Raw genomic sequence first — 21521 nt, 5'->3', positions numbered from 1 at the left:
GCGCCACTGCACTGCAGCCCAGGCGGCAGAGTGAGACTCCAAGTCACACACACACACACACACACACACAAAAGAGGCCAGGACTCAGAGCATCCTGGAAATGGTTGTTCAGAATCTACACTCCAGACGGAAACACTGGGGAAAGTTTAGGAGCCCACCTTTTCCTCCCCTTACCCTCCGTTCAGGCTTCTGCCCACTAGAGGGCAGCCAAGTCAAACAAGGTCTAAAGCTTTACTCAGATTTGGTGATCTCTTCTGGGATCGTTTTTTTTTTGTTTTTTTTTTGTTTTTTTTTTTTTTTTTGAGACGGAGTCTCGCTCTGTCGCCCAGGCTGGAGTGCAGTGGCCAGATCTCAGCTCACTGCAAGCTCTGCCTCCCGGGTTTACGCCATTCTCCTGCCTCAGCCTCCGGAGTAGCTGGGACTACAGGTGCCCGCCACCTCGCCCGGCTAGTTTTTTGTATTTTTTAGTAGAGACGGGGTTTCACCGTGTTAGCCAGGATGGTCTCGATCTCCTGACCTCGTGATCCGCCCGCCTCGGCCTCCCAAAGTGCTGGGATTACAGGCTTGAGCCACCGCGCCCGGCCTTTTTTTTTTTTTTGAAAATAGGTATGGCTCTGTTGTCCAGGCTGAAGCGCGGTGGCGCGATCTCGGCTCATGGTGGCAACCTTCCCCTCCTGGGCTCAAGCTATCCCCCTGCCTCAGCCTCCCGAATAGCTAGGATTACAAATGCATGCCACCATGCCAGGCTAATTTTTGTAATTTTTGTAGAGACAGGGTTTTGCCATGTTGTCCAGGCTGGTCTTGAACTCCTGGGCTCAAGCAATCCGCCTGCCTTGGCCTACCAAAGTGTTGGGATTACAGGCATGAGTCACCAGGCCCGGCCTTCTGAGACTGTTAATGTGAAAAATTCTATCGAAGTTGTCTATCAAAGTTGCCACACACCATTTGTCTCTTACGAGTGTTCTTTTTTTTTTTTTTTGAGATGGAGTCTTGCTCTGTCACCCAGGCTGGAGTGCAATGGTGCGATCTCGGCTCACTGCAACCTCCTCCTCCCAGGTTCAAGCAATTCTCCTGGCTTAGCCTCCCGAGTAGCTGGGATTATAGGCGTGCGCCCCCATGCGGGCTAATTTTTGTATTTTTAATAGAGGCGGGGGTTTCTCCATGTTGGTCAGGCTGGTCTCGAACTCCTGACCTCAGGTGATACACCGGCCTCTGGCCTCCAAAGTGCTGGGATTACAGGTGTGAGCCACCGCGCCCGGCCCTTATGAGTGTTCTTTTGGGACCCTGTCAGAGCAGCTTACTAAGCACTTCTTCTGTTGTTACCTTGTTGAGTCGAGGTCTCCTCTGAAACTTTGTGTATATTTTGAGGAGATGGACTATTTCTAGAGGTCGTCCCAGAACTGCAACTGTGCTTTCCCATAATAAATCTACAAATACTGACTTCTCTTTTTTTTTCCCTTTGAGACAGGATCTTGCTCTGTCACCCAGGCTGGTGCAATCATGGCTCGCTGGAGCTTCGACCTCCCGGGCTCAGCTGATCCTCCTGCCTCAGCCTCCTGAGTAGCTGGGACTATAGGCATATGCCACCATGCCTGGCTAATTTTTTTTTTGTTTGTTTTTGGTATATTTTGTAGAGATGGGGTTTTGCCATGTTGCCCAGGTTCTGACTTCTAATAAACAAAAAATTTGGTCTCTGTATCTTTCTTTTTCCCTTTATATTTCACTGAAGAAAATGAAGGTGGGCTTCTTCATGGGGCTGGGCCAGTTAAAATTAGGCTACACTCATATAAGCATTTCCCCAAATCCTCCTAACACCTCTTGTGAAAAAGGGTATCCGCCACATCACACCATCAATTCTGTGACAACTTATTCTAACCCGCTGCTTCTCAATCCTATCTGCAAGACATCATCTTGAAAACAAAATCAAAAGAAAAATAAAAAAACCAAAAAAACGCAAGATGGGCATTGGTTAGATCAGATGTCTTCCACTGTCATAATTTTCTCACTGTTATAATTTGGGCAAAGGTGGTTTCAATCCTAAGCATAAAAATGAACCATTTTTCCTGTATTTTTGGGTCTTCAATCTGAAAGCACTTGTGTATACATGTTAAATAAATTTGTATACCTTTTCTTCAATTAATCTGCCCTTTGCAAATTGATTTTTCAGCAACCTTGAGAGGACCAAAGCCCTTGGCCCCTAAGGGGATTTATGGCTTTTATTTTCAGACTTCTTATGGAAGTTGGCTGCCTCTCTAATTAAAAAAAATACTTGCCATAGGAAATTCTTTGCTTTTTTATTTATTTTTTTAAATAATAGAGACAAGGTCTTGCTATGTTGCCCAAACCAGTCTCAGACTCCTGGGTTCAAGCAGTCTGCCACCTCAGCCTCTCAAAGTGCTGGGAATACAGGTGTGAGTCACAGTACCCAGCCAGGTAATTCTTTTTATTTGTCATCCTTGTGTGGTAGCTGAGACCACACAGGTGTGCACCAACATGTCTGGCTAACTTTTGTGTTTTTTGTAGAAACAGAGGCAGGCTGTGTAGCTCAGGTGGGTCTCAAACTCCTGGATTCAAAGAATCTCCTGCCTTAGCCTCCCAAACTGCCGGAATTACAGGCATGAGCCCCTACGCCCTGTCTATAATCCCATGTAGCTGGGATTATAGGTACCCACCACCACTCCCAGCTAATTTTTGTATTTTTAGTAGAGACGAGCTTTCACCACGTTAGCCAGGCTGGTCTTGAACCTCAAATGATCTGCCCGCCTTGGCCTCCCAAAGTGCTAGGATTACAGGCGTGAGCTACCGCGCCCAGCCTGTCACCTTGATTTAAATGAATGCAGCTTTCTTAGTGTCTTGATGTTTGTGAATTTCTGTGGAGTTTGATACTGCTCCTTTTGCTGCTTCTTCTGTTTTTCCAGGGTCCCCTTATCACTTGGCCTCCTGTTATATTATGTTTGATTTATTACAGATACCCCATCAGCCTGGGTCTCTCTTTACAGCCTTTGTACACATAGGTCTCCACACAGGGATTTGGATTATCTCAGTATCCCACATCCTCACTGTCCCCTGTCCCCGCCAACACCTTTCTGAAGTTTTCTAGTCCCTCCTTTTCGTTTGTGCTCCTTAAAGCCCAGCCCCATGCCTGACTTTGGTTCCCACTGAGTACTGCTACAAGCATTCTACATTTGTGGATATTAAATCTTTGGCAAGGTCATTTACCTGGGCTGGAATAGGGTTCTCGGCTGATCTTCCTTCTTAAACACCCACCCAATGGGAGAGGCTGATACTCAACATGCAAACCTTGTTTTTTACTTCTCCAGGCAAAGGGTGTTGGAAGACATTCTGAAAGGGGTGTGTTGTGAAGATTTACAAATAGTCTTTGAACATCTGCTTTATGATAGGTCTTGGAGGTGCCTTGTGGGTGTGGCTTTGGAAGGATGGTTACAAGGAAATTGTGGATATTAAGGAAGTCAGGAAAGGAAAAGATCACTCACAATTCAATAATTCAGAGAAAGCTACTAAGGGACTTGCTGGCTGCTTGATGCCCAGAGGCCAGGCCATAACTTCTATCAAGGCTCAGGACTGTGGAGAGAGAATTTAAAGGGGCACCACAAAAGAAACTCAGTAATCAAGATAAACACATTTTTAATGTAATATCTTTAAAAACACAAACTAATGCATAAAGAAAACACCCATATTGAGCAGAAAGGTTACAATTGTGCCTCTGCTTCAATTCCACCCCACCCTCCAGAAGTTTCCCTCAAGCCGCACCTGTAAGATAAAAAAAAGATAAAAACCTGTAAGATAAAAGATAAAAATGAGCTGGGTGTGGGGGCTCAAGCCTGTAGTCCCATCACTTTGGGAGGCCGCCGCAGGTGGATCACTTGAGGTCAGGAGTTCGAGACCAGGCTGGGCAATGTGGCGAAACACCGTCTCTACTAAAAATACGAAAAAAGAAAGAAAAAAAAATCGGCATGGTGGCGGGTTGGGAGGCTGAGTCAGGAGAATTACTTGAACTCGGGAGGCGGTCACAATGAGCCGAGATCTTGCCATTGCACTACAGCCTGGGAGACAGAGCAAGACTGTCTCAAAAAACAAAACAAAACAAAACAAAAACCTCGGGAATTTTTGGCTCAAGCCTCCAATTCTCACCACCACTATCACCAGGGGATCTTCTGCTGTTCACCCAAGTCCAGCCTAAGTCCCCTAAAATCCTGGGGAAACGTGACCAGACTCTCCCCATCTTCATTCCAGGAGTTTGCCCCAAGCCAATATTGCTCTCCCTGAGAACAGTCTGGGGGTTCCCTGTCCTGGTACACTGTCCTACTCTAGGGGACACAGGGTTAGTGTCGCCCCCAAACCGGGAGTTCCGAGAGAGTATTGCCTCTCCCTGAGCCACTTCTGTCCCAACCTGGCGTCTGCTTGGGGAAGGGTGCACCAGGGCAGAGACTTGCGTGGTGAGCTCAGCTCACCTGCAGGTGAAGGTCAGCGCACACTGGCCACCCGGGACCGCATTTTCCAGAATCCTTTGGCGGTCCCATGATGCTCTCGGAGTCATCAGATCTCATTGGCTCGCAGAGGAGAAACTTGTCAACGTCACTTGGGCATCTTAACAGTGGGCTCTTAAACTCGGCTGTGTGCGCTGTGCAGATGTCAGAGGCACCCTGTGTGGGCAAAGCCAACTGCTTGCCCGCCTCTCTAGCTCCAAAACTACAATACCCAGAGGCCTCTGCGGTCACTTCCACTACGTACCCTACGCACCTTCCGTGTGTCGCGTTAACGTCAGAAGCACTTCTGGTCGCTGGTCCCGCCTGGTTAGGCTAGTTGGCCCCCAGGGAGGCCTCCCTCCCGGTGTTTCCCACACCTCTGCACCTCGTTACCTGACCGGCTTCAGGATCCACAGCGTGCACCCGCATTCGGTGAGTGCCCTATAGGCAGGCAGCATGCCCCTCTGTGCGTCCCTGTGTTAGTCACGGGGACTCAGGCTGGGAGCCATAGATCTGTCTCAGAACTCGGGTGCTCTCCTGTGGGCACCTCCAGGCCATTTTCCTTTCACTGGAGCCCACAGGGTTAGAGACAAACCCTCACTCTGTTGCTTGGGGACAAGGGCTTCACTCCCTGACCCGAGCTTGGGGCTGAGCTTGAGGGTGCTGGGTCATCCTGGGCCCCCTGTGGATGGGAATTGGCTGCCCTGGTGATTTCTGTGACATCCCCGACCCCAACTTCGGGGCTCTGGAGCGGACTCCGCTTCACCTCGTGGGGAGGGGGTTTCCACCTGAGAGTCAAAAAAGAGGTGAGAATTACCTGTAATTCCATCTTGGCTGTCAACAGGATGGATCCCCTTACCTTTTCTTGCCCTGGAGGCTGCCTGGTTGGTACTGGGGAAAGTTCATTCCTAGTCCTGGAAGAGCAGCTCATTCTAACCGGAGTCCTCCCTCAGCATTCCTTTCTGCTCCATCCGTACTGCAGTCATTCACGAAGTAGTTAATTGTAAACACACAAGGAATGGTTTAAATAAAAGTACTGAGACATGTGCACTTAATTGTTCAGTGATGTGGATGAAAGGCAGGGACATCAGAGATGCCTGTGACTTCAAGGGGTTGGGGAGGACTCCCAGAAGTAGGGCTGTCTCAGCTGTCCCTGACCAGTTTGATACCTTGGAGATTAGGGGGAAGGCATTCCAGTGGGAGGCGGGAAGGAAGCACAGTCTCAGAGGCTGGGCTCTTGCTAGTGTGGAAGGATTATGGTGGCCAAGGGCCTTCTTAAGGTTGATTTTTAAATATGCATAGGTGAAGATACAGACTAGCTGTTCACACATAGAACAAGGAGAAGCTTGATATAGTCTGACCTGAATTTTACATTTGAGAGCATTTTCAGCTTCTGGCAATTGGGACATTTCACCCAAAATTCCAGGTTCCCTGCTTCTTGGAAAATAAATCTGCTTTAACTTTGCACTATTCTTGTTTTTTTGAGATACAGTTTTGCTCTTGTTGCCCAGGCTAGAGTGTGATGGCATGATCTCTGCTCACTGCAACCTCCGCCACCTGGGTTCGAGTGATTCTCCTGCCTTAGCCTCCTGAATAGCTAGGATTTACAGGCATGTGCCAGCACGCCTGATTAATTTTCTTGTAATTTTTTTTTTAGTGGAGATGGAGTTTCACCATGTTGGTCAGGCTGGTGTTGATCCTCTGACCTCAGGTGATCCACCCGCCTCGGCCTCCCAAAGTGCTGGGATTACAGGTGTGAGCCACCTCACTTGGCCAGTCTGCACTGTTCTTAGTGTCAGACAATTTGAGCCAAACAATGCCTTTCTCATTCGGATATGACCTTCTGGGTCTAATTTTTGTATTTTTGGTATAGCCAAGGTTTCAACATGTTGGCCAGGCTGGTCTCGAACTCCTAACCTCATGTGATCCATCTGCCCCAGCCTCCCAAAGTGCTGAGATTACAGGCACGAGCCAGCGCTTGTCCTTGCCTAGCTAATTCTTTGTATTTTTGAAGAGACAGGGTTTCACCATGTTGGCCAGGATGGTCTTGGATCTCCTGACCTCCTGGTCCTGCCGCCTCAGCCTCCCAAAGAGCTGGGATTACAGGTGTGAGCCACTGTACCCGCCCTCAGTGTAGCTCTTTATCAAAGTATTTATGTAGGAAAAATTAATCAAAGGGCACAAACATTTCAATACTTAGGTTGTTTAAGATGAAATCTGTGACTGGAAGAGTGCCAGACACACATGAAATGTTTCCTGCATGAAGGAACCACAACTGAAATAAACAAATTTGAAGGAACTAAGTAACAAATTATTTTCTGTTTGGTTTGGTATATTATTTTGGGAATGTATTGATTACATATGTCAGGGGTGTTGGGAAGAATTTCCAGATACTCTGATATGCATGACAGCTTTATCATACAAAATAAAGCAAGGCTATCTTAGGAAATTAGGTATCACTGCCAAGGACCTTTACATGAGATAAATTAAAATTACTATTAACTTTGTAACAATCAGATGGACTGGCAGGCAAGTTGTGTCATTTTTTTCTCAGCATTTTTTCTTTTCCTTGATTCAGTAAAACAAACTTAAATGCCAGCTATCTGCAGAACACTCACTAGACTATGTTTAATGATATGTGAAACACAGCCTGCACACTCACAGATCCTTGCCACGTCCTGTTCCCATCCTCTCAAAACCTGTGTTGCCGGGCGCAGTGGCTCACGCCTGTAATCCCAGCACTTTGGGAGGCCGAGGGGGGTGGATCACCCAAGGTCAGGAGTTCAAGACCAGCCTGGCCAACATGACGAGACCCTGTCTCTACTAAAAATACAAAAATTAGCTGGGCCTGGTGGCAGGTGCCTGTAATCCCAGCACTTTGGGAGGCTGAGGCCGGCAGATCATGAGGTCAGGAGATCCAGACCATCCTGGCTAACACGGTGAAACCCCGTCTGTACTAAAAATACAAAAAAATTAGCCGGGCATGGTGGCGGGCACCTGTAGTCCCAGCTACTCCGGAGGCTGAGGCGGGAGAATGGCATGAACCCGGGAGGCGGAGCTTGCAGTGAGCCGAGATCGGGCCACTGCACTCCAGCCTGGGCGACAGAGCGAGACTCCGTCTCAAAAAAAAAAAAAAAATGGTGGCGACGAGGCGGCTTCGGGGACTGGGGCAGCCCTGACAGCGGCGGCGGCGCAGTCCAAGGCGGCGGGTGGGAAGAGGACTATGAGAGGGGCCTACGGGAGACCCAGCATCGGACCCATAGGAGTCCTGTTCTCAGGACCTTCTCCATCGGTCTTCTGCTTCAGTTCCCGGTGGAGGAGGAGCTTCAGGGTGCCGGCTGGCCTCTCCAGACTTCTTTTCGGATCCGATTATGGATCCGACCGGGTGATCAGGAATGGGGTTACAATGTAGTGAGGCGGGAAGGGCCTCGCTGGGGCACAGAAAGATCCCAAGGGCCGCAGGGCCTACTGTCCGCTGAAAATGCACTGATCCGTGAGCCCACTGCCTCCCTCCTTCCTGGGTGGAGCAGTGGACTCCTGCCTTAATCTCCAAGGCCCGGGTACTCCACATCACAACACTCCTTTCTGCCGTATGTGCAAAGAGAGACAGAGGCGAGTCCGAGATGGAGGCAATGTGACCACACGTGGCACTGACGTCCCCCAAGAGCAGACAGAGTGAGCGTGTGTCTTTGAGGCCATAGGGGGCGATGCCCAGACGGACACTGATGGACATACCCTCACGCCACCTCCCTTGCACCCAGCAAAACCCAGTCCTTTGGTCCCCTGACATCCATGGCAGCAAAAAGATTCAGTGCTTGCAGGCACTTTCCTCAGGAGCAGAGGAACTGGATGGCCCTCAGGAATGAGACAGAAAGTGTAGGTGGGATACAACACCGCCTTTTCTAGAAGGCAAAGGTGAGTCACGCTGGTGTCCTCTCCCGCTCTTCCTGGACCGACCACGCAGCCAGCAGTTGGGACATGGAGACCAAGGGAGCTTCCCCGCCCAGACAGGTATGGAAGCCCCGAGCTCCAGGATCATCACACCTGCCCAATCAACCAGAAATAGGTTTGCAGAGGGTAGCAATCATGAAATGGACCCCTACGAAGTTTGTCCCTGATAGACTGGGAAGTGATCTTTGTTGAAGACAGTGAGCCAGACGAAGAAGCCTCAACACTTGTCCAAAATTGGGCAGACAGAGCAAGAGGGAGACAGAGCAGAGGCCAGAGCCCAGGCAGGATACTGCAAGTGCAACCATCACGGGCAGCCGGGGAGAAGTGCAAAACGGGTGACTTGGACAGAAAGGCCAGCGTTTGCGTGACAGAGATGCTTGCCCCATGTCATTGCCGGCTTCCTTCTCCGTCCCTGTGTCGAGCTGTGGCTAGATTACTCAATGAGGGCGGAGGGCGAAAGGAGTGAGAACCATCTTCTTGAAGGTGTGTGGGCACCCTCCTGCGGGTGGACAGTGAGCACCTGGGAGGCCTTTGTCCTTGGCTGGGGTGTGGTCCTCTGGATCCTAGCAAAGAGGCGGCTCAGAATGGAAAGGGGATGAAAACACTGTGGGGCAGGCCGGAGACTCGGAGCCCTGATACCCAAGCACTGCCACGGAGGGCTCCTTGAGCCCTCCTTTGCCAAGCCTCAGGGACAAGTTTCTGAGACAACTGTGGGAATCACTGTGACGGGAGAGTCAGCTGGCGCTTCGCGCATGCATTGGCTGGTCCGACTCGCGCTCTGCTCCTGGAAGTCAGACTGTGGCCCCTTGAAACAATGGCGGCTGCACAGCTGCAGGGGGGCTACTGCTGCAGCTGCGGTGGCGGCTGGATCCGGGGTCCGGTAGGGGGCCGCGTGGAAGAGGGGGCCGCGGGCGGCCTCCCACGTCCAAACCCTAGACCCCCAGGAGTCCTGTCTTCAGGACTTCCTCGAGCCGATTTCCACCGGGGGAGGGGGAGCTTCAGGGCGCCTGCTGGGGTCTCAGGACTCCGCTTCAGATCCGATTCTGGACCCCTCCGGGTGAGAAAGAGGGCTCACTGCATCTGGTGAGGCAGGCAGGGCCTGGCTGCAGCCCAGAATCATCCCATGGGCCTCAAGGCGTGGTGTCAGCTGAAAATTCACTGACCCCTGAGCCCTCTGCCTCCCTCCTTTGAAAGAGCAGTGGCCTGCCGTGATTCTGAAGGGCCTGGGGCTCCTTCAAGCTGATTGCGCTTTCCAGGACATGTGTAAACAGGTCCAGGGGCGATTCCGAGGTGGAGCCAATGCAACCACACGTCGCACTGGTGTATCCCAGAGCAGATGGGGTGAATGTGTGACACAGAGGGCATATGGAGCAATGGCGAAAGAAACAATGGTGTCTAGGCATGTGCCCGGCGGAAGTGGGGCACATGTGACCTTTCCATGAATGCCAGGGAAAATCAAAGAACGCCTGGGAACCAGGAAGGGGTCTGTGTGTGAGCCCAAGCCACATTTTGAAATGCCTGCCAAAGGAGCAAAGAGGTTTCTGCAAAGTTCACCCCATTCCCGACACTCCACCGCCCAGGTAGCCCTGACGCAATCTCCCCTGCGCCCAGCCCCGGGCCCAGCCCAGTCCCGTTGGTTCCCCGACATTCCTTACAGCCAAAAGATTCAGTTGTGGGATGCAGCCCACCCAGGAGCAAAGGAGAGGATGTCCCTCAAGAATAAGACAGGAAGTGGAGAGGAAATGCACTTTCCTAGAATCCAAGGCCAGTCACTGTCGCCTACCGCTCATTCTAGGCAAACTACTCAGCCATCAGGTGAAACATGGAGACCGAGGGAGCTTCCCTGTCTGAGACAGGTATGGAAGTTCAGAGGTCCAGGATTGTCAAAACTACCCAATCAACCAGAAACAGGTTTGGAGAGAGAAACGATCATGACAGGGATCTCCAGGAAGTGTCTCCCTGATGGACTGGGAAGTGTTTTTTGTTGAAGGCATTGATCCAGACCAAGAAGCACCTAGACCCTCAAAACAGGGCAGACAGAGCAAGAGGGAGGACGGAGCAGAGGCCAGAGCCCAGGCAGGATAACGCACAGTTTCACCACCACAGGCATAAGGAAAGGAGTGCCAAACGGGTGAGTTGTCCAGAGAGTCCAGCGTCCCAGTACAGGGATCCTTGCCGTGTCCACTTTCCTGCTTCTTTTTAAGATTGTGTGGTGATGTGTGGTTTCATTTCTCGGAGAAGAGCCACGAGGAGATAGAACCATCTTCTTTGACTTCGGTTTGCTTCCCTCCTGCAGGACAATGAGCTCCCGTGCGGCTTTTGTCCGTGGCTGGAGTGTGTTCGTCTTGATCCCAGAAAAGAGGCCGCTGGGGATGGGGATGAGATTTCAACTGCTCCGGGAACGACGCCTCTCCTCACGTGGTCGAGGCCTTCAGAAACCCAAAGTGGAACCGCCGCGAAAAGGACTGACAACCTGCCACGTGACCCAGCCAGACGCAGGAAAGAGGCTCACTAAAGACAGGCAGGCATGCCGGAAATCGCTTTTTGGCGCACAGGGCACATTCACCCCAACACTCACTCGCACACGGGCGCACAGACAGAGAGACAGAGAAAGCGAGAGAGACAGACAGAGACTGAGAGACAGAGAAGAAAGAATGTGATACACACCCACAGACACACAGCAGTGGCACAGAAACACACCCCCCCAGGCAATCCCTGAGGCTGTGGGGTTCTGCTCTTGAGGAGAACGACTGTTGGGTGAGAGAGCAGTCCACAGGCACACAGGCAGACCTGTCCTTGAGATCACGGGGGGTACGACTTTTGGGGGGATTCACCGGATCACCGTCCGGGCAGGCCTGAGGCTGGGATGCCGCGCTGCTTTCCTTGGACTCCGTCTATTTCTGCATCCTGGTAGGCCCTCCGTGTATCGCGGTGTCCCAAAACGGTTTTGTTGACCCCTTGGATTGGTGAGGCTGGCGCCTCGACACCGACGCACTGCCACGGAGGGCTTCTGCTTTGTTAAGGCTCAGGGAGTTGTCCTCAGCCAACCGTTGGAGTCACTGTGACAGGAGAACGGGCTCGAGCCACGCGCGTGAGCATTGCCCAGGCCGACTCGTGCTTGAAGTCCGGCTGCGGCCCCTTTACACAGGTTCGGGGACGCGTGTGCGGGGGCTTCTGTGGCAGTCGCGGTGGCGGCTGGAGTGGGGATGTAGTAGTGAGCATTGTGGCAGTGGAGGCTTCGGGCCTCCCAGGGTCGGCTCCCCGGGAGTCCTGTCCTCAGGAGCTCCTCGAGCTGACTTCTACCGGTGGAGAGGGAGATTTAGGGCGCCAGCTGGGGTCTCCGGACTCACAGGCTGGAGTGCGTTCGTGTGATCATAGCTCACTGCAGCCTCAATCTCCCAGGCTTAAGCGATTTTCTTGCCTCAGCCTCCCAGGTACCTGGAACTACAGGCATGTGCCCCCACACTCAACTACTTTTCTTCAAAAACATTTTTGTGCGAATGGGGACTTACTATGTTGCCTGGCTCATGTCAAGCTCCTGGGCTCAAGCCGTCCTCCTGCCTTGGCCTCCCCAGGTGCTAAGATTAAGGTGTGAACTTCGCATGCAGCTAAATTCTTATATCTGAAATCCCTACCTCCCACAATAAGCAGATGTTAGTCCTGCTTATTTTATAACTTTTTGCTGTTCATGTCTCTTTTTGTCCCTGGACATAGTGATTAGCAACCCACTCTCCACCAAATTTCAAATCATTAGGGGCATTATGCTGTGTCCCAGGAGAGGCTGAGGCTTCAAGGACATGCTGCTCTAACCTAGGCCTGCTGAGGAGTACAATTCATCTTGTTTTTCTGTGTTCTTTAACAACCTTCCTGAGCTCCTCTAAGTCAGTCCATCCTGCCACAACTGGGAAGAATCAGGAAACTCTCCAGGAAAACGTTTCTCAACCTGCCTGTTGTCAGGTAGAAGACAGGTCTGCTGACCATGGCAGGCGTGGCAGCGCGGGACAGTGAGTGCCCCCCACCGTGTTTGCTATTCACTGCATGTTCCACCTGAACTTTCCCATCTGCTCAGTGAGTCTTGACAGTGGGGTAAAGGAGACTCACGCTCAAAGACCAAGGCTGACCCTCTCTGAATACAACGCCTTGACCTAGTTACTGTCACCATGGTTTTGTCTTCAGGGACTAAAAGATACAATAAGAATTGTTCCTTTAATCGTCCTGTTGATGCACAAAATACTTAAATGCTTCTACATAGGTCTGCTCTTTTGCACCACAGAGCATTAAGGGAAAGTCCCCACAATAAGAGTGCCTTTCACCTGAGCTGCTACATGTGACAGTTAGACAGCTAAAGGTTAAAAAAAAATCACAGCTCTCCAAATGTTGTGGGTATGACAGCTGGTCCAACTTCACAGTCTGTACTTTCCCTCTCTAACAGCAAGGATAAATACAGAGATAACTAGCAACTGATACCCTAGTGTGCCAAGCCATTGATGTATCTGTGTGATTAAAAACCAGCATTTAACCATACCCCAGATACATTAAAAATCAACCACACACTCATAGTAATCAAAGTAATGAAAGTAATTCCACTTTGCTTCCAGATGGCAGTTACAATTGGAAAGGAAATACCTAGTTTACAGGAGGCATTAATACTTACATTGTTGCAGAACCTGAAGGCTTATAAGAAAGTATTCTGGACTTTCTGACCTGGATACTAACAAATAGTGAAAAATACATGTCTGAGAATACTCTTGGAACAGAAATGTGAAAAACCCAAAGTAAGAGATATTATGAAGGATCAAATATAAAATGACCCACTGCTAAAGAGGCAACAAAGAAAATTGTAGAAGAAAATGACAAAACGTACTATGCCTTAGTGGGTTTGTGCTACTGTGTAACAAAATACACTAGACTGGGTAATTTCTGAAGAACAGAAATGTATTTCTCACAGTTCCATAGGCTGGAAGTCCAAGATCAAGGTGCCAGCAGAATTGGTGTCTGGTGAGGGCCTGGTCTCCGCATCCAAGATGGCGCCTTGTGCACTGTCTTCAGGAGGGGATGCACTGTGTCCTCATATGGCAGAAGGAGGAAGGGCAAAACAGGGGAAGCCCACTCCCTCCAGTCCTTGTGTAAGAACCCTAAACCCATTAGTGAAGACTCTCCTTTCATGACTGAATCACTTCCTAAAGGCCCTACTTCCTAATCCTGTGAATTGCTGATTAATTTTAGGGGAACACATTCACAGTATAGCACCCTATATTCAATTTCTTAAAAATTATTTTGTTGTTTTGCTTTTCTGTTTTTCAAATGGCTTAAAGTGCACAAAATTGGATTCATCATAATCCTTGGCTCATAGCATACCTTGGCTCCTATTTCATCCTTGTCTGTGCCTGGGCCTCTATATAAATATATTTGAATGTATTTGAGTAATACGGTAATCACTTGTGAACCCACAACACAACCCAAGAACTAGGGTTCTGATCCTAACATCTGCTCCTCCTTTGTCCCTTTTCCTGATTTACACCCTTCAGCCCCAGAGATAACTACTACCCTGAATTTATGTTTAGGATTCCCTGCCTTTAAAAACAATTGTTTTATTGCATATATATGATTGCCCTAAATGACATATTATTTAGTTTTTTAAGGGTATAATTTATTTACCCATTCTCCTATTAATTTACCCTTTCTCCTATTAGTGAACATTTGGCTTATTTCCAGATTTTTGTGATTATGAATGACATTACAGGAGCATTTCTTTTCTTTTTTTACTGCTTCTGGTACATATGGGCAAAAGTTTCTCCAGGGCCTACGGTAGAGGAATTACTGTGCTATAACATATGAGTATGCTCTTTTTTTTTGTATTTTTTAGTAGAGACGGGGTTTCACCATGTTAGCCAGGATGGTCTTGATTTCCTGACCTCGTGATCCGCCCGTCTTGGCCTCCCAAAGTGCTGGGATTACAGGCTTGAGCCACCGCGCCCGGCCGAGTATGCTCATTTTTATAAGATAATCCAAATTATTTTCCAAAGTGGTGGTTCTAATTTAAACTCTCACCTCCTGTATTAATTCAAGATGATCCTGTTGATCCACAGTCTCTCCATATTTGGTGATGTGGTTTGGCTGTGTCCCCACCCAAATCTCAGGTTGAATTCTATCTCTCAGAATTCCCACATGTTGTGGGAGGGACCCAGGGTGAGGTCACTGAATCATGGGGGTCAGTCTTTCCTGTGCTATTCTTGTGACAGTGAATAAGTCTCGTGAGATCTGATGGGTTTATCAGGGGTTTCTGCTTTGGCTTCCTCCTCATTTTCTCTTGCTGCTGCCATGTAAGAAGTACCTTTTGCCCCCTGCCATGACCCTGAGGCCTCCCTGACCATGTGGAACTGTAAATCCAATTAAACCTCTTTTTCTTCTCAAACTTGAGTTTGTCTTTATCAGCAGTGTGAAAACGGACTAATACAGTAAATTGGTACCAGTGGAGTGAGGTGCTGCTGAAAAGATATCCAAAAATGTGGAAGCAACTTTGAAACTTGGTAACAGGCAGAGGTTGGAACAGTTTGGAGGGCTCAGAAGAAGACTGGAAAATGTGGGAAAATTTGGAACCTCCTAGAGACTTGTTGAATGGCTTTGACAAAAATGCTGATAGTGTTATGAACAATAAGGTCCAGGCTGAGGTGGTCTCAGATGGAGATGAGGAACTTGTTCGGAACAGGAGCAAAGGTGACTCTTGTTATGTTTCAGCAGAAAGACTGGCAGCATTTTGCCCCTGCCCTAGAGATCTGTGGAACTCTGAACTTGAGAGAGATCATTCAGGGGATCTGGTGGAAGAAATTTCTAAGCAGTAAAGTATTCAAGAGGAGACTCAGGTGATGTTAAAGACATTCAGTTTTATAAAGGAAGCAGAGCATACAAGTTTGGAAAATTTGCAGCCTGATTTTGTGATGGAAAAGAAAATCCCATTTTCTGAGGATAAATTTAAACTGCCTGCAGAAATTTGCATAAGTAACGAGAAGTTGAATGTTAATCCCCAAGACAATGGGAAAAATGTCTACAGGGCATGTCAGAGGTCATCACAGCAGCCCCTCCCATCACAAGCCCAGAGACCTAGGATGAAAAAATGGTTTTGTGGGCCAGGCCCAGGATCACTGCTCTGTGTGTAGCCTAGGGCCTTGGTGCTCTGCGTTTCAGCCACTCCAGCCATGGCTGAAAGGGTACAAGACAGATCTCAGGCCATGGCTTTAAGAGTGCAAGCACCAAGCCTTGGCAGCTTCCACCTGGTGCTGAGCCTGCACGTGCACAGAAGTCAAGAGTTGAGGTGTGGAAACCTCCACCTAGATTTCAGAGGATGTATGAAAATGCCTGGATGTCCAAGCAGAAGTTTGCTGCTGGGGTGGGGCTCATATGGAGAAGCTCTGCTAGGGTTGTGTGGAAGGGAAATGTGGAGTTGGAGCCCCTACACAGAATCCCTACTGGAGCACTTCCTAGTGGAGCTGTGAGAAGATGGCCACTGTCCTCCAGACCCCAGAATGGTAGATTCACTGATAGCTTGCACTGTGAGCCTGGAAAAGCTTCAGACACTCAACATCAGCCCATGAAAACAGCCAGGATGTGGGCTATACCTTGCAAAGCCGCAGGGGCAGAACTACACAAGGTCATGGGAGCCCACCTCTTGCATCAGCATGACCTTGATGTGAAATATGAAGTCAAGGGAGATCATTTTGGAGCTTTAAAATTTGACTACCTGGCTGGATTTTGGACTTGCATGGGGCCTGTAACCCCTTTGTTTTAGCCAATTTCTCCCATTTGGAACAGCTGTATTTACTCAATTACGTGTACCCCCTTTGTATCTAGGAAGTAACTAGCTTGCTTTGGATTTTACAGGCTCATAGGCAGAAGAGACTTGCCTTGTCTCAGATGAGACTTTGGACAGCAGATATTTGGGTTAATGCTGAAATGAGTTAAGACTTTGGGGGACTGCTGGGAAGGCATGATAGGTTTTGAAATGTGAGGACATGAGATTTGGAGGGGCCAGGAGCAGATTAATATGGTTTGGCTATGTCCCTACCCACATCTCAATTTGAGTTGTATCTCTCAGAATTCCCATGTGTTGAGGGAGGGACCCAGGGCGAGGTCGTTGAATCTCTTGGGCTGAGCTTTCCCATGCTGTTCTTGTTATAGTGAATAAGTCACAAGATCTGATGAGTTTATCAAGGGTTTCGTCTTCTGCTTCTTTTGCTTCCTTCTCATATTCTCTTGCCATTGGTGTGTAAGAAGTGCCTTTCATCCATGGCCATGACTCTGAGGCCTCCTCAGCCATGTGGAACCATAAATCCGATTAAGCCTCTTTTTCTTTACAGTCTCAGTTATGTGTTTATCAGCAGTGTGAATGTGGACTAGTACATTTGGTATTGTCAAACTTCTTAATATTTTTGGAGAGAATAGATATGTAGTATCTTGTGCATTTTCCTGATTACTAATGAGGGTGAGAAAATTTTTATGTTTTGGGGACTTTCTCTTTTGTGAAATCCCTATTAATGTCTTTTCCCAATTTTCTGTTGGGTTGCTATTTTCAAAATTAATTCATAGGAGCTCCTTATACTTCGTCGATATGATATTAATCTTTCATAGGTTTTAGGTACTGCAAATATCTTCCTCTAGTTTATAGTTTATCTTTTCAATTTTTAACTTTTATTTTTTAATTTTTAATTTTTTTTTGAGACAGAGTGTTGCTCTGTCATTCAGGCTGGAGTGCAGTAGTTCACTGCAACCTCCACCTCCCAGGTTCAGACGATTCTTGTGCATTAGCTTCCCAAGTAGCTGGGATTACTGGTGTCTGCCACCAATGCCTGGCTAATTTCTTGTATTTTTAGTGGAGATGGGGTTTCACCATGTTGGCCAGCCTGGTGTCAAACTCCTGACCTCAGGTGATTGGGATTACAGGCTTGAGACACCATGCCCAGCCTATCTTTTCACTTTTTGATGTAAAAAGTTCTTAATTTTGTGATAGTCAAAACGTCTAATCTTTTTAAATGGTTAAGTGGCTTTTTGTATCTCATTCACTTACATTTTCCACTAAAAGTTTTAAAATTTTGTTTCTGATGGGTAAGTCTTTGGTACATCTGGAATTTAATGTTTGTATATAGAGCAAAGAAAGAATATAATTTCATTTTGTTTCCTATATCAATAACCATTATTTTTCTTTTCTATTTATTGAAAAGTCCTTTCTTCCCTTGCTGATCTGCCATATCACCTGCATCACATATCAAAGATTAAATTTGTGGAGATTTGTTTGGGAGCTCTCTATTCTGTTTCATTGGTCAGTTTATCAGTGAAGACCACACTGGCTTAATTGTTGTAGCTTTATAAAACTTCTGATATTTGACAGGACATCTTTCCTCTTCTTCAATAATGTCTTTGATATTCTTGGCCCCATCCCTTTTCCAGATATATATATATATATATATATATATATATATATATAGAGAGAGAGAGAGAGAGAGAGAGAGAGAGAGAGAGAGCGCGCGCGCGAGTGAGCGAGAGAGTGACAGAGTCTCACTTTGTTTCCCAGACTGGAGTACAGTGGTACAATTGTAGCTCACTGCAGACTTGAACTCCTGGGCTCAAGAGCTCCTCCTACCTCAGTCTCCCAAGAAACTAGGACTCTAAGGCATGCACCACTACATCCAGCTAATTTTTAAAAAAATTATTATTTTTTTGTAACGATGGGGATCTTGCTATGCTGCCCAGGCTGGTCTCAAAACTTTTGGCCTCAAGCAATCCTCCCACCTCAGGCTCCCAAAGTGCTGGGATCACAAGAGTGAGCCACCACACCTGGCTCCATTTTGCATATTTTAAGACCATTTTTTAAAAGCTGCTCAAGCCTGCTTTTTTCTCTTGGTGCTACTTGCAACTCCCTTACTTAGCCTTGGAAATACTGTTAGTGAAGAAAATTCAAAGAGTTGAAATATAAAATATTCTTTCTTTTCTTCTAATTGCAAAAGAACAGACACCCTCCTGAATCATAAAACGAGTTTTGATAAATTGGTGAACTGAGAGCATACACAGTATTATTAATTCTGTTCTAATTTCTGCTTCACTGTGGAGTCTCTTTGCATAGTCTTAAAAGATTATTGCTATGAAATATTCTTTTACATTTAACCCATAACCTCTGTAATTCTGCGGTTGTAATTGGTTGTCTTACCTAATAATCTGTTGCTTTGCTTCCAAATATTTAAATTGGCATCTCTATTTTCCAAAAGGCATAAATACTAGTATGGATTTTTTAGTTAAGCCAAAAGAAAGTTCACTTTATTTACTAACATAACTTATACATAAAGGTTTAATACATCTCCCTGCTTCTTTTCTTTTGCATCATGACAACCACTGAAAATAATATTTCTATAGCAGTTGGGGGTAAATAGACAGTGGCTTTTGTGGCCAGAGGTGAATGGCCCAGGGTCTCCAGCACTCCAGGTCCCACTGAGCCTGCCCCACAGCTGAGGGCATCGGTATTTCCACACACCTATAGTGCATGGTGCCCCAGAATAGAGATTGGATGCTCTCCTTTATTCAAATGGGAAGTTGAGAGTATTGCCATTGTAATTAAATTAATACATACATATTTATACACTGTTAAAATCTGGTTGGATTTGTGTCCCTTCACAAAACAAATCGCTTAAATGAAACCACAGAGTTAACATAATTAAGTACATCTGCTTCTGTGAGATGCTGCTCTTTTAAATTGAATTAGAATCTAATTTGAAATGTCAATAAAAAGTTCAAATATTCAACTCAATTATATTTAGATTACTTTTTGTTTTATTTTGAGATGGAGTTTAGCTCTTGTCACCTAGGCTGGAGTGCAATGGCATGATCTCAGCTCACTGCAAGCACCTTCTTTTGGGTTCAAGCGATTCTCCTGCTTCAACCTCCCGAGTAGCTGGGATTACAGACACGTGCCACCACGCCCAGCTAATTTTTGTATTTTTAGTAGAGATGGAGTTTCACCACGTTGGCCAGGCTGGTCTCGAACTCCTGACCTCAGGTGATCCACCCACCTCAGCCTCCCACAGTGCTGGGATTACAGGCGTGAGCCACCACGCCTGGCCTTTTTAGATTATTTTACTTTATTTTAATTACTTATTTTTATGAATTTATTGTTATAAAAATGCTAGTTTTTTAAAAAAATCAATCAATATAACAAAGAACAAAGAAGATGATCAACAAGCATTCCCACCTCCACGATCTGGAAATAACTGTCATCAATCCAAAAGCTGACACATGGTGGATCCCTTCACACCAGTTCACAGTACAAGGTAACCCCTTGCTTATAGAAAACATTATTATCATTATTATTTTTGAGACAGAATTTGACTCTTGTAGCTCAGGCTGGAGTGCAATGGTGCAATCTTGGCTCACTGCAACCTCTGCCTCCCAGGTTCAAAGGATTCTCCTACCTCAGCCTCCCAAGCAGCTGATATTACAGGCACGCACCACCATGGCCGGCTAATTTTTTTGTATTTTTAGTAGAGATGGGGTTTCACCATGTTGGCTAGGCTGGTCTTGAACTCCTGACCTCAGGTGGTCCACTCGCCTCAAGCTCCCAAACTGCTGGGATTACAGGCGTGAGCCACCGCACCCGGAATAGAAAATATTATTAAGTAGCAAACAGTAGCAGTATGCTTGGGGGTTTTAGGATTGATTATTTTCAAATCTCTAGAAAAGCTGTAATTCCAGGGCAGAGTCTCATCTGTTAATGGGGAACTGGTCTAAGGTTCCTTCCAGCTCTCAGATTAATGGTTTCCCAGGTTGATCTGCTCCCTGCCATCCACCCATCCTTGGTTTTGTTTGTTTGTTTGTTTGTTTTTACAGAGACAAGGAAGGTCTCACTATATTGCCCAGGCTAGTCTTGAACTCCTGGCCTCAAGTGATCCTCCTGCCTTGGCCTCCCAAAGTGCTGGAGTTACAGATGTGAGCCATTGTGCTCAGCTCATCCTTGGCTGTTCAAGTGTGGAGGTAAATAGATGCCAAGGTTACCTCCAGGTCAGAAGTGGCAGACGCCCCAGGGCAGAATCATAAACCTAACCAGGCCTCCTGCTGCACGAAGACCTTATTTTCTGAAGCTTAAACCTGGACAAAGGTCTGACCGGTAGCACTGTGTTCTTGAATATCAGGTCAAAATTTAAAACTGGGACTATCCAGAAGAACCTGGTAGCTGCAGGTGCAGTCTGCAGTCCAATGGTCAGCTACGAAAACAGGCTACTTGTACTTTCTCTTTTTCATGGAGTCTTTGATGTAAAAATTGGTAACACTTTCTTGCTTCTGGTGTGCTTCCCTTTCTTATTCATTTTCCATAAGTAGCTTCCTCCATCCCACCTCCCAACAGGCACAGTCAATTCAAGACATTTTAACCATGAAAATGAGTCTCCATAACACAAGTTTAGAGGACAGGCACGGTGACTGACGCCAGTAATCGCAGCACTTCGGGAGGCTGAGGCAGGCAGATCACCTGAGGTCAGGAGTTCAAGACTAGCCTGACCAACATGGTGAAACCCCATCTCTACTAAAAATACAAAATTAGCCAGGCATAGCAAAAGGGCTGTCATTCTGCCATCTTGGTAGGAACTCCAAGAAGCTGAGAATGGAGGCTGAGGGTAAGTGCTACAGAGAAACATTCCCAGAGAAAATGAAAATAGGTGTCTGGTTGGTTTCACCAACGATATGGATTAGGGACTGCTGTCTATTTTATTTTGCCCCTCTGAAATAGGTGTATTCATTGCCTTTTTCTTGTCTCTTTCAGTCTTCTTTGCTTGATTTGTATAAAGCAGATAATGTGTTCCTTTGATGCACAGGTTGAGAGAGATTGCATGTGATAAGTTGTAGTCACATCACAGACACCATATTCTGATTAGATAAGACACTGCACTTTACTCTGAGCCTGTTCCTATAATTGTATGCCTTCAGAGATTCCTTACAGGGTGTGTTTTTGGTATATGGGAAGTAGTTCTGAGGGGAACTAGTTGCCAAGGATGGCCCCTCATGACTACAGTCACAATAACTACAGCTTGTGGAGTCCTCTCCTTTTGA

The 21521-nt window shown here is 47.3% G+C and overlaps 2 protein-coding genes across 4 annotated transcripts in view; one reads left to right on the top strand and one right to left on the bottom strand.

Moving 5' to 3' along the window:
* Nucleotides 1-3631: 3631 nt before the first annotated feature.
* LOC103880094 lies at nucleotides 3632-5480 on the bottom strand. 2 transcript variants are annotated; one of them, XM_031659471.1, is made up of 3 exons: nucleotides 5347-5480; nucleotides 4473-4664; nucleotides 3632-3771 (listed from the first exon to the last, which is right to left on the bottom strand). In XM_031659471.1, the coding sequence occupies exons 1-3, from the start codon at nucleotides 5416-5418 to the stop codon at nucleotides 3730-3732; spliced, it is 306 nt and encodes a 101-aa protein (XP_031515331.1). In that variant the 5' UTR covers nucleotides 5419-5480; the 3' UTR covers nucleotides 3632-3729. The 2 variants fall into 2 exon arrangements, 1 of the variants encoding a protein (XP_031515331.1); XR_004180277.1 differs by lacking the exons at nucleotides 3632-3771; nucleotides 4473-4664 and adding an exon at nucleotides 4993-5034.
* LGALS14 (lectin, galactoside-binding, soluble, 14) overlaps nucleotides 4819-21521 on the top strand; it is a 114659-nt gene continuing 97956 nt past the window's right edge. The window contains exon 1 of one of the 2 annotated variants that reach the window (XM_017951936.3): nucleotides 4819-4919. The gene's annotated coding sequence lies outside the window, so the exon portion shown is untranslated. The remainder of the gene's footprint in view (nucleotides 4920-21521) is intronic. The other variant, XM_009194447.4, reaches the window with a different exon arrangement.

This window comes from Papio anubis, chromosome 20 (genome assembly GCF_008728515.1).
Source record: "Papio anubis isolate 15944 chromosome 20, Panubis1.0, whole genome shotgun sequence".
NCBI lineage: Eukaryota > Metazoa > Chordata > Mammalia > Primates > Cercopithecidae > Papio > Papio anubis.
Note: the sequence above shows the minus strand (reverse complement) of the source record. Positions and strands in the feature narration are given on the sequence as shown.

Bases quoted from the DNA above. Each gene is read 5' to 3' on its own strand.
- LOC103880094 (XM_031659471.1), bottom strand. From the start codon at position 5,418: ATGAGCTGCTCTTCCAGGACTAGGAATGAACTTTCCCCAGTACCAACC. The intron at 4,665-5,346 runs GTAAGGGGATCC...TTGCCCACACAG, and splicing joins AGCCTCCAGGGCAAGAAAAG to GGTGCCTCTGACATCTGCAC. The intron at 3,772-4,472 runs GTGAGCTGAGCT...TTTATCTTACAG, and splicing joins GCGCTGACCTTCACCTGCAG to GTGCGGCTTGAGGGAAACTT.